A 16902-nucleotide genomic window follows, 5' to 3' on the forward strand; every position below is an offset into this window, starting at 1 on the left:
CTTACAGAATGAGTTTCTAAAACATCTGTTGTTTATTGCGGTGATTATTAATTTAGCAAATAATTTTCAGTTTCGCTGTTAAAAGCGCGGGCTGATAATGTTGATGACCAAAGAAAAATAATCGATCCAATTATCCACATCCTTTGCCTCCCCTCCAGCAGCCCTGGACTGTCACACAGTTGTCAGCTGCCGTGTTACCTTATTCACAGGGAGCCCATACATCCCGCAACCAGGGACAATCTGCCACGGTGCTTTCTATAAAATCCCAGCACACAGCTTCGGACATTGCGGCAATCAGACATTTAAGGTTGTTCTTTCGAAATGAGAATAAATACGCCTCGCCAGGAGAGAAAAATGAACGTTTAGTCTTTCTTTAAATTTACCAGTTTATATAGAAAATTACAACACGCTGGTTCATTTAAAAAAATATGAAAGCCATTTTACAACAGACATCGTTTTCACGTTAAAACAATATCGGCCACTAAAAAGTCACGGTTGCTATCTAAATATACAGTATCTACAGGGTGCGCTATCTACACTTATCTACACTATCCCTGTTTACAGCTGCCATCCTTTAGGTTACTGTTATTCCACCACACAGTTCCCGCGTTTTTAATAGAATAATTTGAATATCCACATTGCAAGAAATAATAAATAGCAACTTCATTCCGCGATAAATTCAGCGTGACCAAACTTTGGCACTATAATTTGAAGAGATAATATCTGTGAATGTGTGTGTATGTTTTTGTGTGTCCGTGGGTTTGTGTGTGATTGCGTGTTTGTTTATTTGTGTGTTTGTTTACTTGTGATTGTGTAGGTGTGTGTTTGATATTGTGTGTGATTTTGTGTGTGTGTGTGTGTTTGGTTGTGTGTGTGTGTGTGATTTTGTGTGTGTGTGTGTGTTTGGTTGTGTGTGTGTGTGTGTGATTTTGTGTGTGTGTGTGTGATTTTGTGTGTGTGTGTGTGTTTGGTTGTGTGTGTGTGTGTGATTTTGTGTGTGTGTGTGTTTGTGTTTGGTTGTGTGTGTGTGTGTGATTTTGTGTGTGTGTGTGTGATTTTGTGTGTGTGTGTGTGTTTGGTTGTGTGTGTGTGTGTTTGGTTGTGTGTGTGTGTGTGATTTTGTGTGTGTGTGTGTTTGGTTGTGTGTGTGTGTTTGGTTGTGTGTGTGTGTGTGTTTGGTTGTGTGTGTGTGATTTTGTGTGTGTGTGTGTGTTTGGTTGTGTGTGTGTGTGTGTGTTTGGTTGTGTGTGTGTGTGTGATTTTGTGTGTGTGTGTGTGTTTGGTTGTGTGTGTGTGTGATTTTGTGTGTGTGTGTTTGGTTGTGTGTGTGTGTGTGTTTGGTTGTGTGTGTGTGTGTTTGGTTGTGTGTGTGTGTGTGATTTTGTGTGTGTGTGTTTGGTTGTGTGTGTGTGTGTGTTTGGTTGTGTGTGTGTGTGTTTGGTTGTGTGTGTGTGTGTGTTTTTGTGTGTGTGTGTGTGTTTGGTTGTGTGTGTGTGTTTGGTTGTGTGTGTGTGTGTGATTTTGTGTGTGTGTGTTTGGTTGTGTGTGTGTGTGTGTTTGGTTGTGTGTGTGTGTGTTTGGTTGTGTGTGTGTGTGTGTTTGGTTGTGTGTGTGTGTGTGTGTGTGTGTGATTTTGTGTGTGTGTGTTTGGTTGTGTGTGTGTGTGTGTGATTTTGTGTGTGTGTGTGTGTTTGGTTGTGTGTGTGTGTGTGATTTTGTGTGTGTGTGTGTGTTTGGTTGTGTGTGTGTGTGTGATTTTGTGTTATTGAACGTTTGTCAATGTGATAATACGTGCGGGTGAGTGTATGTTATTATGTAAGATTGTTTGTATGATTTTGTGTGAGTATGTGATTATGCGTGTGGGTGAGTGTGTTTGTGTGATTACAGGTGTGTGTGTCAGTGTGTGTGTGGGTGAGTGTTTGTGTGTATGATTATGTGTGTGGGTGAGTGTGATTGTGCGTTTGTGTGTTTAAGTGTGAGTGCTTGTGTGTGTATCAGTGTGGATGAGTGTATGCGTGTCTGCTTGTGTGATTATAGGTGTGGGTGAGTGTTTGTTTGTGTGATTATGTGTGTGGGTGAGTGTGAATGTGCGTTTGTGTGTGTAAGTGTGAGTGCTTGTGTGTGTGTCAGTGTGTGGGTGAGTGTGTATGCGTGAGTGTTTGTGTAGGTGTGTGTGTGTTTGTGTGTGTGTGTGGGTGAGGGTTTGTGTGTGTTTGTGTGAATGTGAGTGTGTGTGAGCGTTTGTGTGTGTGTTAGTGTGTGTGTTTGTGTGTTTGTATGGGTGTGAGTGTGGATGTCGGTGTGGGTGAGTGTGAGTGTGTGTGTGAATGTAGACACAGTTCAACATGTCACGAATAGCAACATGGCATAAGGAGAATGGCTGACTAGTCGGCGATTGTTTTGGTGTCTTTTTCTGTTTCAGAACACATGCAGAAATGAGGGCATTCTTTGTGAGACATCAGAACGAGCAAGAAATACAAGCGATTTAAAATCCGCACATGGAAGTAACTCAATGTTGGGGCTGATTGTCTGATCGCAAGTGCCTGCTTTTAAAGAGTAACACAGTAATAAATGTAAAATACATCCTCACATCCATTTCCCAAATATAATATTTAGTTGCAATCTGCACACAAAACTAGAGAAATATATATATATTAAATTAAAATATTACAAATGCTTGGATCAGTAGGTAGCTTTAAATTTGCATTGCATAACTTATCTGAGCGAAATAATTCATGGTGAGTTCTGAAATGATTTCTTATTTTCGGTTGAAACATAATACTAAATGCACCGGGAATGTGATGTGCTGCTCTCATCTTTATTTACCTACGTGGCCACCGGTTTGAACACACGATCAAAAAGACTGCATTTGCCTTGCCGATAAGAGGCGTCGCTGTTACAATCGAAGCCCACGCCTTTTTAACACAGAAACGGATTAAGCCTTTAACTGCGTGGTTAATTGGATAAATTGGTGCCTTCGTCCCCGTTACAAACAACAATATGGCTTTTGTCAAAGCTGAAAGTGCAACTCGACACCTTACGACATAAAATAAAACTCCAGTTGCCGCTTTACGTTATCATTCCCCCACAGTCATCAGTGCAGTGCTTTGGCTCAAGTCTCTTAGCCATTGCAGTCCAGACACAACACGTGGGGCAAAAGCCACCCTGGGCACCAATGGGAGGCAAAGTGTCCCCCAATTGGTTGGCCATTGTCATCAATCGACAGCCAACGCGGCGGCTGATTGGTGGATCAACCAACCAGTTACAACGCTACAATGGCAGTTGCCATGGATCCGGCCAATCACGACTGAAGCCTTCCTTCCAGCTGCATTGCGATTGGTCAGTGGGCCATCAATCGCCTGCCACGCAGTCACTCACCCATCAAGTGAAAGATTCTGAGTTCCACCGACATGAACCTCCCTTGAACTGCAAATGGTGGTAACAGTTCAGTTAAAGCAATGAGATAGATCATTCCCCCTTTGATTTGTGCATCTTCTTTAGTTTGCAGGATTAGTAGTCTCTCTTTTTCTCTTTAAAAAAAGTACATAGCACGGAATCCTCGCGGTTATCTGTGCCCATAGTCATAATTAGTGGGTGCTGCACTGGCAGGGTACATGTTTGCAGTGGGATTCATGTGGTGATAGCCATGGCTTGCAATGCCAGACAGCGGGTATGGACTCGGTCTGGCTTTGGCACCGATGTAAGCATCGTGGTATGAGCGGTACTTGTAGGTGTGGTGGAGACTATCCGGCGGCTGTGGGTGGGGGTCCAGCCGCAGTTCATGCGGAGGGCTTGGCCGGGTGAGCGGGTGCAGTCCACCGGGGAGAGCCGGGCTCAGCACCCGGGACATGAGCTGCTGCTGATGAGAATGCTCCGGGTGCATGGCTGTCCGGTTCGGATCCCGGTCATAGTCGCCTCTGGTGTCTGCGTCTACCAACATAAGGTGCGAAGATTTAGAGAATGCGCACACTGACTTTCCATTCACACTCCCATCAACTCATTAAACCAGGAATTGTCAAATTAGGAAAAGGCTTTGATAGGGAAGACTTGTGGAGTCTAAAACAAGGGCCATACATTTAAAACAAAACCATAGAATCCCAAGAGGGAGGCCACTCAGCCCATCGACTCTGCACCGACTCTCCGGAATCCCTGGTAAACCAGTGCTAACCACTGAGCCACCATAAAAACACTCATAGATAAATCCAACAAGGAATTTAGCAGAAGGTTCTTGAGCCAAAGCGGGAGCATTTGGAGCGAATACACTTACAGGATGCACTTACAGGAGAAGCTAGTTAGACACCGGAGGAAGCAAATGGAATTACTCATAGGGCGAGGTGAAGTAGGCAGGAAGAGGTTCATGTAGAACCGAGACCGATTGTATCCTGTAAATTCGAACATTTTTATGTGACCCGTCCATGCTCTGAAAAGTTGGGCAAAGGATTGGAAAAGGATTGGAATGGGCAGCACGGTGGCACAGTGGTTAGCACTGCTGCCTCACAGCGCCAGGGACCCCGGTCCGATTCCCGGCTTAGGTCACTGTATGTGTGGAGTCTGCACATTCTCCCTGTGTCTGCGTGGGTTTCCTCCCATACTCCAAAGATGTGCAAGTTATGTTGATTGGCCATGCTAAATGGTCCCTTAGTGTCAGGGGGATTAACAGGGCAAATACGTGCCGTTACAGTGAAAGGGTGGGATTGTTGTCGGTGCAGGCCCGATGGGTCGAATGGCCTCCTTCTGCACTGTAGGGATTCTATGAATACTTCACCCCCTCTTGCCTTCCGCCACTTCGTGTCCCCCCTCCCCCCTTAAAAATTCCAGGAAATATCACCAGGAACATGGTGTTCTGGATTGATGACAAAGCAAAGTTAACACAGAATAAAAGTAGTGATGAAATGTGAATATTGTCTCAATGTTTAAACCACCCACCCGACCGGGACCTATGAATTGGCTGTAATTAAGCATTCACGCTTAAATACAACCAACAGTAACCATGTAGAGTAACTAGCTGCATCGGTTTTCATGCATTTAAAGCAAGAATTTGTGTACGAGAAATATTCACGTACTTCATATATATATATATATATACAAATGTGAAAAAATTGCTACTGGGACGGTATTATTGCGGATTATCCTTCATTATTGCTTGAGCAGATTTAAGGTTCTGGACCCACAGAGAAAGCTCAGCCTCTGACCCTTCTGAGGTGACTACTCTAAGGAGCTCCTCAATGGGTGTGGGGAGAGAGCAGCTTACTGTGGGTTACATTGACACGGTGTTTGTCCGGCATTCGGAAACCCAGGCACATACAGTCCTCCTTGTGAGTTAAGTGCAATGAAATGCTGCAGGGACGGAATTGGCGTTAGAAAAACTTAGTTGGACTCGGGTGCAGGCTCTGCGGGACAAGCCTACAGTCAGAAAAGGTGTCAGTTATTTGACCATTGCTTTTCTGAATGTTGTGGTGTGGGGGAAATATTTCTTTTTAAATCTGAGACGGAATGTAACATATTAAAGTGGGTGCAGGGATTTAAAAAAAAAACTGTTACTGTTAACACGGCCGCTCAGAAAATAAAATTAGTGTCCAATCCAGAATTGGTTTAGCTGCTTTCAACAATTGGGAAAAACAACGGAAAGATCTTACATTTCAGTTTCTCTCCGTTGGCTAAGCCCCAAGCTCTGGGTTTCCCTCCCCTACTGCCCCTCTACTTCACTTCCCGCCCTCAAACAATTCCTTAAAACCTACCGGCTTGATCAAGATTTTCGTTATATATCCCAATATCTCCTTTCATGGCACGGTGTCATTTTTTAACTTTATAATCCTTCAGTGACGTGCCTTCGGAATGTTTCATTACATTAAGGGCGTTTAATGAATATACGCTGTTGTATAATAACATGATGTGGAGATGCCGGCGTTGGACTGGGGTGAACACAATAAGAAGTCTCACAACACCAGGTTAAAGGTTTGCTACCAAATAGACCTGTTGGACTTTAACCTGGTGTTGTGAGACTTCTTACTGTATAACAACATGCCATTCATATAACTGGATTCATAGAATTCCTACAGTGCAGAAGGAGGCCATTTGACCCATCGAGTTTGCACCGACTCTTTGACTGAGAATCTCACCCAGGCTCTATCTCCATAACCCTACGTATTTACCCCGTAATCAACACGCTAAGAGGCAATTTAGCATGGCCAATCCACCTAACCTGCACATCTTTGGACTGTGGGAGGAAATCGGAGCACCCGGAGGAAACCTATGCGGGGGGAGATAGTCACCCAAAGGAGGAACTGAACCCGGGTCCTTGGCGCTGTGAGGCAGCAGTGCTAACCACTATGCCACCGTGCCGCCCCAACGCACTTTCCAGTAAATCAAATTACTCTGGAGCCAATGTGACGTAGAACACGTGGCTGCCCACTTGAGCACAGCAAGACTCCACAAACAGCAATGTGGCCACGATCAGATGACTGCTTTTAGAATGGAATAGAATAGAATCCCTATAGTGCGGAAGAAGGCCATTAGGCCCATCAAGTCTGCACCAACCACAATCCCATCCAGGCCCTATCCCCGAACCCCATATATTTACCCTGCTAATCCCCCTGACACTATGGGACAATTTAGCATGGCCAATCAACCTAACCCGCACATCTTTGGACTGTGGGAGGAAACCCACGCAGACATGGGGAGAACGTGCAGACTCCACACAGACAGTGACCCGAGGCCTGAATTGAACCTGGGTTTTGTAGTGATCTCATGTGAAAGATAGACCTGGGACTGTGCAGCCCTCCCTCGGTACAGCACTGAAAGAGCAACATAGATGATGTGCTCAGATCTTTGGAGTGGCACTTGAACCTACAACTGAGTGTGTTATCACTCCTATTTGAATGGGTGTTTATCACAACGTGTGAGCTTTTAGTTTGACATGTGCTCCACACTTTGTTCGGAAACAGTTGTGAAAGGAGTTTCATTATTCCTACAATATTGAATTGAAATTCACTCCGATTCTTAAAATCCACATTAGATTGAACACAATAATGTTAAAGCTATCCATTCCATTCTGTATTCCAGGTGCATTTTGCAAATTCACACAAAACAAGCTAATTGGAGGAGATAGGAATTCTTCAAAGCTAAGAGAGCAACTTTACAATTAATTCATATTATCCCAGAAGAAGCGAAAAGTCTTCCAGTGTCTTGTTGGGCATTTAACCCCCTCAAACAACAAAAATCATAGTAAAAGTGGGAGGAGGGATCATTTATCTCATTTGCTGTTTGTGGGAGCTTGCTGTGTAGAAACTGGGCCCTAAGATGTGTCTTCAGAAAGTAAAACACCGGGAAGCGCTCTGGGATTGACACGGGATAAAGCTAGTCTTCATTTTTAAATATAGATAAACTTGCTTGAAATAAAACTACATGGTCTGGGAAGAGGAGGGGGAGGGGTGGGGTGGGGAAAGAGCGTGTTGACTGGGATATTAGAGACACCGACTGAGGGAGGCAATAATGTACCTTTGTCACTGCCGTTCTGTTGGGGTGATGATACCGAGTTTCTGTTTCGGGCGAAAGCACTGATTAATTGTAAAGATCCTGGCCTGTGATTCCTCGGCCTAAAATATGGGACAAAACTGTTCATTCGAGAACATTTATATCAATTCCAGGTATTGTGTGTGTTTTAAAATAGCGACAATGCATGCAAAAATATACATATATTAAAAACTACAAACAATAAACAAAGGTTAAAGATCTAGTCAAGTTAGCAAATGAAATTCCCCGTCACTCAAGGGACCGGCTTACCAATCTTCTGGATCGCAGTCTCGAAATCCTTTAGCAAACGGATTGCTGGCGATTTTTAGTTGTGTTATCTGAGGGGATTAAAAATAAATAAATAGTTTTAATTATAAATACTTCTCAGTTAGTAAAACTAAACCTGCACAATTCTTTAAATAATTGACTGGTTAATTTTCGTGGAAATCCAAATATTTTTCACTCCAAATATTGATAAACTTTTGGTGAGATTCAATTGTCGCGAGATTCAGATAGCATTGCAAGTGCAGCCGGAGTGACTGAGCTATGTGTGTGTGTGTGAGTATATGTAAAGTGTTAGACTTATTTGCAAATGAGGTCTGCCTTTTCAAAATAAAATTATGGACAAATGGATAATTTGGGTGTTCACTTTGTACACGGATACCGCACGCTTCGCCTTTCTAAATCAGGCTGCTTATCACTCTCTATAAAGACAGGCCTTGCTGTTAATAGGCCAGTTTTAACGGCCCCAATAGCTATTTTCTCCTTTTGTTCAAATGCGTAGAGGAATCACTTTACAGCGGTAGATACAGCTGCATTAAACAACTTGCAAATGTAGCAAACGTTTAAATATTAACTCCCGCATACACTGAGTTGTCACAAGCCGATATGATCAGGCGCGAAATTTTATATTGTTGTTAATTCATGGTTAAAATATGCCCCTGTAAATGTCCGGAATGGTTGTAAAACAAACTTTAATCCGTTATTGACAGTTGCAGACGGAAAGGTCAACTGATGGAAAGCAGGAGGTATGGTAGTCAGACTTGGGACAGCTGTTCGCAGACATCAGAACCATGGCAACAGTGTTACACATCGGTATTTCATTAAAAAAAACACCAAACCGAAACAAATGTGCAGCTACGATCAGTATTGAGAGATCTCTTCATATTCTACAGACTAATATTTCAGAGGTTTGGCAAAAACATTGTTATTAAAATGAAATATCGCCCGGGTTGTCAGTAAGTGACTAAAGGCGAGCTATCTTTGATTGACAATCCTTGCTGTGATACTTGCGGTGAAGAAAAAAAGTAGCCGGGGCCTTGAATTTATTCAGATAATTGCGTCCCAGTGGGTTTTAGGAAGTTTTCTATAGTCATAATTGCAGGAAGGGAGCCCTTGGGGTTGGCTGAATGTGCAACATTATGGATATGGAGCCTGAACTCCCTCAGCTATCAGGTTCCGCGCAGAAATTTTGGGAATGAGCTGAGCAGATGCCCTGGAATGAGGGTACACCTTCCCCCAGACTCTCTCCGAAACAGACGGCAGCACTCAAACGACAACCGGGAGGGGGCTCCCAGTTCAAAACTGCCTTTTGAAAAAAAAAACCCGTGTCATGCTCCAAGCTCTGTGTAATCAGGGTTCATGCATGCCGGGCAGAGATGTACAACAGATGACAATATGATTTAGCGCGAAGATTCGAAGGCATGTCACTGGTGACACACAGACACTGACATACTTCAATGTTACATGCACGTTTAATGTGAGCGAGATGGAGCATGCGAATCCCTTTTATGGCTTAGCCTTCTAAATATTATATATAACTGTTCCGGCATGCCTGAGGTTGTTGCCATAAATTTAAAGTGGGCATGAATTTAATTTGCCTCCCTGTGAATTGGGACTCCTGGAGGGAGACGGAACAGCTGCGTGCCCTTTAAGTATTGCAACACAGCGCGTTTGCAAATCTCTCTTTCAGTCAATTGAGTGCAGACGGCGCATGGCCTGTGTTTGGTTAAGTTCACCGATTTATTTACAGTTGTTAAAGCAGTGCTGTGTCTTATACATCTCCCAGTCTCGGCAGGCGTTTACTTAAACAGTAATTGAATGCCCACCATTGAATTCCCCTGACTTAGACGCTAAGTCCAAAGATGTGTGAGTTAGGTTGATTGGCCATGCTAAAAATTGCCCCTTAGCGTCCTGAGATGTGTAGGTTAGAGGGATTAGCGGGTAAATATATGAGGGTAGGGCCTGGGTGGGATTGTGGTCGGTGCAGACTCGATGGGCCGAATGGCCTCCTTCTGCACTGTCGGGTTTCTATGACTTTCTATGACATAGGAGCAGAATTAGGCCACTCGGCCCATCGAGTCTGCTCTGCCATTCAATCATGGCTGATATTTTTCTCATCCCCATTCTCCTGCCTTTTCCCCATAACCCCTGATCCCCTTATTAATCAAGAACCTATCTATCTCTGTCTTAAAGACACGCAATGACCTGGCCTCCACAGCCTTCTGCGGCAAAGAGTTCCACAGATTCACCACTCTCTGGCTGAAGAAATTCCTCCTCATCTCCTCACAGTATTTTAAAATTGCTCCCGTTATTTGAGAAGTTTAAACCACGTCTACAGTTCAGGAAAACTAGCGGTTATCATGATTAAGAGAGCAACTCTTTCCAATCGGGGTTAGCTGCCTTACAATGCGCTCAAACCTGGCCTTTAACTGCGATGAATTGATGATAGGTTCAGGATTTAAGAAAAAAAATCTTTCCAGATCGTCATTCATCAGTAACAACTTTGATGAATGAAGCCTCGCAAATCCTGCGACCCTGTCAATGTGGGGCCAGAGGACGATCCCATAATGAATAATAATCTTCAGATCCACACATACCCGGTGATTCTGATACGCCGTGACCGCTGTAAACCTCGTCTCCTCGAATAGAAATGTTTTAAAGTTCTCCTCGGCGTACTTCTCACTGTCCTTCCTGGGGTCAACGAACACGACATGAAACCGCGGCTGGTATCTGTGCATGGAGTTTAGGATAATCTGCGTGAAGGGAGAGGAATAGAGGAGGTTATTTAGAAATTCAGGGGTCAGTCCCACCCCCCCAAACAAAAAAAGAGAAATAATTCAAACGGAACGTAAATCTTCAGCCTACTTACATGGCCGTTGTCGTCCAATAAATTATTGGTTAGTTTCAGCTTGTCAAAAGAGACTATTTGCTTCATCCACTGAGCGCCTTTAGCGGGGGAATCGGGATGATAATGTACTCGGCCCGGGGTCGCTGGGTCTGCTTTCCCAGCCACAAGCCAGGAGGAGCTATGGAAGGCATATCTGCAACGAGGAACACATATATCCAGTCACTCACTAAATAAATAACCAGGATGTGGGGATGCCGGCGTTGGACTGGGGTAGGCACAGTAAGAAGTCTCACAACACCAGGTTAAAGTCCAACAGGTTTATTTGGTGGCACGAGCTTTCGGAGCGCTGCTCCGAAAGCTCGTGCCACCAAATAAACCTGTTGGACTTTAACCAGGTGTTGTGAGACTTCTTACTGTAAATAAATAACCACCAGCAACGGGTTCAGAAAGTACCAGAAAAAACGCAATGAAGAAATCCATCTGATTTATAGGATGAAGCAGGTTTCAATTTATGAGCAAGTCAGAATTTCGAACCGCCCTGTTTTTTTTATTTCAGGGGGAACACATTAGAATAACGGATTGAATTTATAAATCAAGCCCAATTACTGTGGGGGCCCACCATTTCCTTCTTAAGCCTGGGTGAAAGGGTTTCCGGTGAAGACGCACCTGGGTTCATATTTGCTGCGTTAATATCGATGGCACCTTCTCAGGATTAGACGAGGCAAGTTGGGTATAGGTTTAAATTGTAAAGGAAGCCTAACCAGTTAACTAGCAATTAAAACACAACCCGAACAGAATAGTGCAGGAGACTCGTGTGTCTGCATATTACCAAAGGCGCTTCTATTCCAAATAATTCAAGTAAAAAATAATTTTACATTTTCATCCTGTTGTCTCCACGTGTACCTTTAGGCTAGTTTAAAAAATATGTGGCTCTTAAAATCTGAGTACAAGTCTCCCCCAAATCCCCTCTCTCCAACATACATATGAGTGGGTACAAAATGACCCTTCTAGTTATCCAGATTCTATTTTCATGTACTGAGATATGAGTTTGTCATCCACACCTTTTGAAATCGCGGCAAGTGAATGTTTCTGGTCAAAACGTTTCCTTGAAAAAGCATGCCTTAATTTAACTAATCTAATGTTTAAATCGTCAGTTTGATGTGGAATTCAGAAACTTGTAAACTGAGTTTGGGAGAATGGCGCGCTCTGTTAATACACGCATCCTTTGAGAAATAAAGTAAGGTGGGCAATTAAATCAAACAGCCGCGCGGCAAAAATCATCATTTCACAACTTGTTAAAAAAAACAAGAAAAATTCCTTATGGACATGGGTGGAAGGAGATTGGGAAATGGAAAGTAAAGGGTTGCAGTGACAGTGCCCTGAAAGTTTGCACTCAGTCGGCGAGTAACCGCAAAAAACCAATTTCCTTTCTTCCCAGTATTTGATATATTTTTTAATTCATCCGTGGGACATGGGCGTCGCTGGCTGGCCAGCATTTATTGCCCAACCCTAGTTGCCCTAGGCTAGGCCATTTTAAAATACAGTCTCAATAAGACTGGTCTGACCAGTGGCACTTCTCAGTGCTACATGGAAGGTCGGTGCTTTGATGCAACGTGGCGAGAAGTTTCAGTTTAAGAGCTAAGTGCTGGGGAGGGCTGCGAATTACTTTACTTTACAGCCTATACTTTTATCTGGACGAAACAACAATTGCTGTGTGCAGCGTACAATTTTCTCCTCCCTGTTCAGCAAATTCGTATCAACTCAAACTCATTCCAGACCTGCCTGTCTGCTGTTATTTTTGAGTGGAAGCATTTTTTTTTTGCCCGCACTCAAAACATGTCGCGATTAAAATGACGCCATCCGCACCACACATTGTTTAATCCAGCCAAACCCTCCGGTACTGGAGATCCACACTAAACCTGCTTCCTCTGCCAATATTTACTGCAGTTCCTTGGGCTGAACAATTCCACCACACTGTCACAAATTGATTCAGATTATTTTATATGATACGTCGGGAAATGTGAGCGAGGACGTGTTGTATATTTAGTGAAAATATCCTGGCAACGAGGGGAATTAACAGCTCAAACGCTGCATTAAATGTGCACTTGGTAATGATGATTGATTATGATAAAAATGCAATCCTATTCTTCGGTATATGAATAAATTATAGCCAAAGTTCATGATCAACTTACTCTCCAAAAATTAAAATAGTATTTTGTAATAAATTGCCTGCTGCACATCTCCAGGTTTATGCTGTATTTAGTTTCACTGATTTAGATGGAGATAATAACTTATTTCACCCCTTAAACGTAAAACATATGGATACATGTAGAGCTTGGAAAATGTTGGGGAGGGGGTGATCCTGGGGTGGGTGGGGCAGTGTGAAATTGAAGTTTAGAGTGTCTATAAATGCACACAAACACACACATATATAATATATATTTATATACATATGATCATTGGTGCATTGGCTAAATTCTCCTTCAGTGTACCCAAACAGGCGCCGGAGTGTGGCGAGTAGGGGATTTTCACAGTAACTTCATTGCAGTATTAATGTAAGCCGACTTGTGACAATAATAAATAAACTTTAAACTTTAACACTATATATGCACACATATATGATATAATACATTCATGCATATAAAACAATATATGTGCTCACTCAAAATTATAAAATATAAACACATATCAACACATTTATATAGTATATACCCATGCAACTATATCTATTGTACGCGTGTGCAATATATATATAATCTATCTATAGATCAGTATTAAGATACATTTTGGCATTGTATGCAATCGGGGAGTGACATGTAATTTACAATGTCTTTATTTGCTTGTCTCTCTCAGGTTGTTGCTGTATCAAATAAATTTCGCACCAATCCCCCCTCCCACCGGGGATTCATTTTATTTTTCTCTCTAAAGAAAGCAGAGTTTTATTTTACTTGCCGGTATCTTTTGTCATCCACGGGTACAAAGTCCATGAGCAGCATGTAGTCAGCCATGGGATCCATCCCGAAAATCTTCACTTGGAAAGTCGGAAACATTCTCCTGTTAAGTGGGGAGGGGGTGGGAGGGAAGGAGCAAGGCGATTAAAACCTGCACTGTCAAAAATCGACCAGGTTGCTTTGAACTGGCACAACACCGGGTGGGGTGGGTGCTGCCCCCGATTCTCCAGCACCCCTGCGGCTCACAGCAATGAACTTCTCCCTCCCTCCCCCCAGCCCTGATGCCCCTCTGTGTAAACGGTCTCGTTGTGAGATAGCGACTAGCTGCTCTTTCTCATTCCGTTCCCACCTGGAGGAACTCCAGTTACATGGTTAATAAATAGCTGCTCCTGTTTGGATTCCAGCCCACTATGGACCGATCCACAACCGCATTCAGCACCCGGTAAAGTGCAATGTTCTCTTTTAACCCTCGCCCCCCCCCCCCCCCAAAAAAAGGATGCCAAACTGGCAGCAGCTGGACCTGTGTAAACCTACCCGCCTGGTTAAAAAGACCCCCAGAGGCCTGGAGTCTAGTCCCTGTTCTGAAAATGAGGGAGTCAGAACGATTCCATTACTAAAAAAAAGAAAAAACTTGACGAATAATTGTTGGAATGAGTTCCATGTCACTCAGTAAGTCCAAATATCATTTTATACAAAAATGGATCTCACTTCATTCCGAGTCCAGTTTAAAACAAACTGAAACTGAAATGATGACTCAATATCTGTCCTGACAGTTGCTGCGACTCTGCTGAACTTTTCCTACTCTTTCCAAATTGATTCCAACATCTCCAACGTTTTGTCTTCATGTAAAGGTACCGATCAGGTTTCTCTTCGATGAATTATTATTTTAAAAGTGAAATAAAATAATAATTTTGTAATAAATACAGAGGATCAAACGAGAAGCGCCGTAAAAAGGATCCCAACAGGTGAATAATTGAAATTAAGAGATTGAAAACCAAGTTACTGCAACATAATATTAACTGAATTATGTATGCGCCTGTCTACATACAAGAGTTCAGGCAGTTACCTTGCCCGTACCAGTTCAGCTATTATTTAAGGATTTTCTATTCTGGTCTGTGCTTTAGATACAAATAAAAAATATATGTACAAAAATAAGGTCTGCCATTAGTTATTTTGTGGTTATTTTACAGGAGTTTTCATATTACGCTGCCTCACATTAAATCAGGCACATGCTCTAATAAACCGGCCAGGATTGCTGTCTGTGTGTGTGTATGTGTCTCTGTGTGTATTTGTGCTTGTGTATGTGTGTATGTCTGTGGGTGTGTATGCTTGTGTGCGTTTGTGTGTGCGTGTCTAACTTTGTGCGCGTGTCTGTGCGTGTGTGTGTGTTTGTGTGCCTTGTACCTATGTGCGCGTGTCTTTGTGGCAGCATTTGTCTTTGTGTGTGTGTTTGTGTCTTTGTCTATGTGTGTGCGCGCGTGTATGTCTGTGTGTTTATGTCTGTGTGTGCGTGTTTTTGTCTGTGTGTTTATGTCTGTGTGTGTTTGTGTCAGTATGTGCGTGTGTATGTCTGTGTGTGTGTGTGTGGGCATGTGTATGTCTGTGTGCTTATGTTTGTGTGTGTCTGTGTATGTGTGTCTGTGTGCGTCTGTGTGTGCGTGTGTAAATCTGTGTGACTATGCCTGTCTGTGTCTGTGTGTGCGCGCGCGTGAGTTTGTATGCAATGATTATTAAAGTTGTTTTTTTTAAGTTCCAACATCAATTAAAGCACGAATTTAGAATAAGTGAATTTTAAACCTTACAATGTTCATTTCTCTCTTCAGAAAATGCATATCTGCTTCACAGCATTTCATTAAGTTGATGAATAGAGATGTGATTTCAGTCAGCCTCTGCCAGTGAAATCTTGAGATAGATCTTTTTACCCTGCAGGGTTTTGGATTTCCTTCGTCATTTAATTGAAGAAGGGGTAATGCCCCTTTGTAGAAAAGGTTGCTGTGGATTTGAACGGGGAGGGTTAGTGAGCAGCAGAGTGGGAGTAGGCGGCAAGGCTCGTGTGCATACACCGTGACCAAATGGGTTCTTTCTTGGCCCGAACACTCTGGCCTTCTGATAAGGGGGGAATTTCTGCCCTTGGCCCTTACGTTTCGACACGAGTTATTCAGAAGGACGTGTCTCAAGGTTTCCACTTGTGTTGAAGGTTACATTATCCGGTAGCATTTCACTCGCTACAATACCAACATTCCCTTGTTGTTCCCTAAACAACGTTTTGTTGGCCACACATCAGAGCGGATAATATCATCGGGTTCTCTTGAACTTTGTAGGAGATGAACCGGTTAAAACCGTTCATGAGTTAGGCACACTGCCTTGATTTTGACCTATCAACTTTAGAAACTATCAGTAACTTCATTGCAGTGTGAATGTAAAAGCCTACCTGTGACTAATAACTCTGAGCCAGGCCCCCGGACAACAACTCCCATTTCAATTTAACCTCCCTTTCGCATTGACTGGATGGAAAGGATTCTTCAATGGAGTTTTAAAAAAAATCCCTCTATTATTTCCAGCCAAACCCTCCGCATTAATCTCGGTGAGTTGACTAACATATATACCATACAAAATCCACATGATCTACAAGATGCTACGATTCTAGTCCAAAAAAACTACAAGCATATTTGGCAGTTGTTAAACGGATTGGATTGATTTAATGCCAAGATATTAATATAAGCGAACGCAGAGCGAAAAAAAAACCCATCAAGAAGCCAGAATCTTTTGAGCGGGTGCCATCATACTGATTGCTATTATGGCAAACAGCTCAGAACAGAATGAAAGACAAACTAATTCAACACCTACATTTACATAACTCAAATTTACACCGATTAAATTCGGGGAACTGGCTGAGTCAGAACGTCGACTTCAAAATGAGAGAAAAATCATTTGAAACCACGTTTACAGATGAGTTCAGGAGAAATCCGCCCGGGACACTTATTAATCCAATATTATTGCTGTTCGCCTCCCCATTTCCCTGGCACCGCCATTTTCTGCCAAATTAATGGACAGGCTGAGTGCAAGCTATAAAAACACTGCATACTTCAGCTGAAGGAACCGGGACAAAAGGAAATGATTTCTCTCTTCAGATCATGTCCAGATATGCGCTGTTTTATTTTCTGGCATTTACTTTAAAAGCTGAACATTTCTTGGTGATTTGCAATTCTGTGGCTTCGATCCCATTCAGTCAGATTTTAGATTCAAGGTTCCCTCCTCATGAACAAACACTAGGGAGGACTTTTTTTAAAAAAAGAACAGCCGAGACCT

At 42.9% G+C, this 16902-nt stretch overlaps 1 protein-coding gene across 4 annotated transcripts in view; it reads right to left on the reverse strand.

Annotated features, from left to right (window-relative positions):
* Positions 1-346: 346 nt before the first annotated feature.
* tbx1 (T-box transcription factor 1) overlaps positions 347-16902 on the reverse strand; it is a 25134-nt gene continuing 8578 nt past the window's right edge. For 3 of the 4 annotated variants that reach the window (XM_078227237.1, XM_078227240.1, XM_078227238.1), the window contains 6 exons: positions 13595-13696; positions 10664-10835; positions 10392-10547; positions 7783-7850; positions 7498-7613; positions 347-3930 (listed from right to left, as the gene is read on the reverse strand). In XM_078227237.1, the coding sequence (XP_078083363.1) occupies positions 3566-3930; positions 7498-7613; positions 7783-7850; positions 10392-10547; positions 10664-10835; positions 13595-13696 (979 nt within the window). In that variant the 3' untranslated portion in view covers positions 347-3565. The remainder of the gene's footprint in view (positions 3931-7497; positions 7614-7782; positions 7851-10391; positions 10548-10663; positions 10836-13594; positions 13697-16902) is intronic. The other variant, XM_078227239.1, reaches the window with a different exon arrangement.

This window comes from Mustelus asterias, chromosome 13 (assembly GCF_964213995.1).
Source record: "Mustelus asterias chromosome 13, sMusAst1.hap1.1, whole genome shotgun sequence".
NCBI classification, from domain to species: Eukaryota; Metazoa; Chordata; class Chondrichthyes; order Carcharhiniformes; family Triakidae; genus Mustelus; species Mustelus asterias.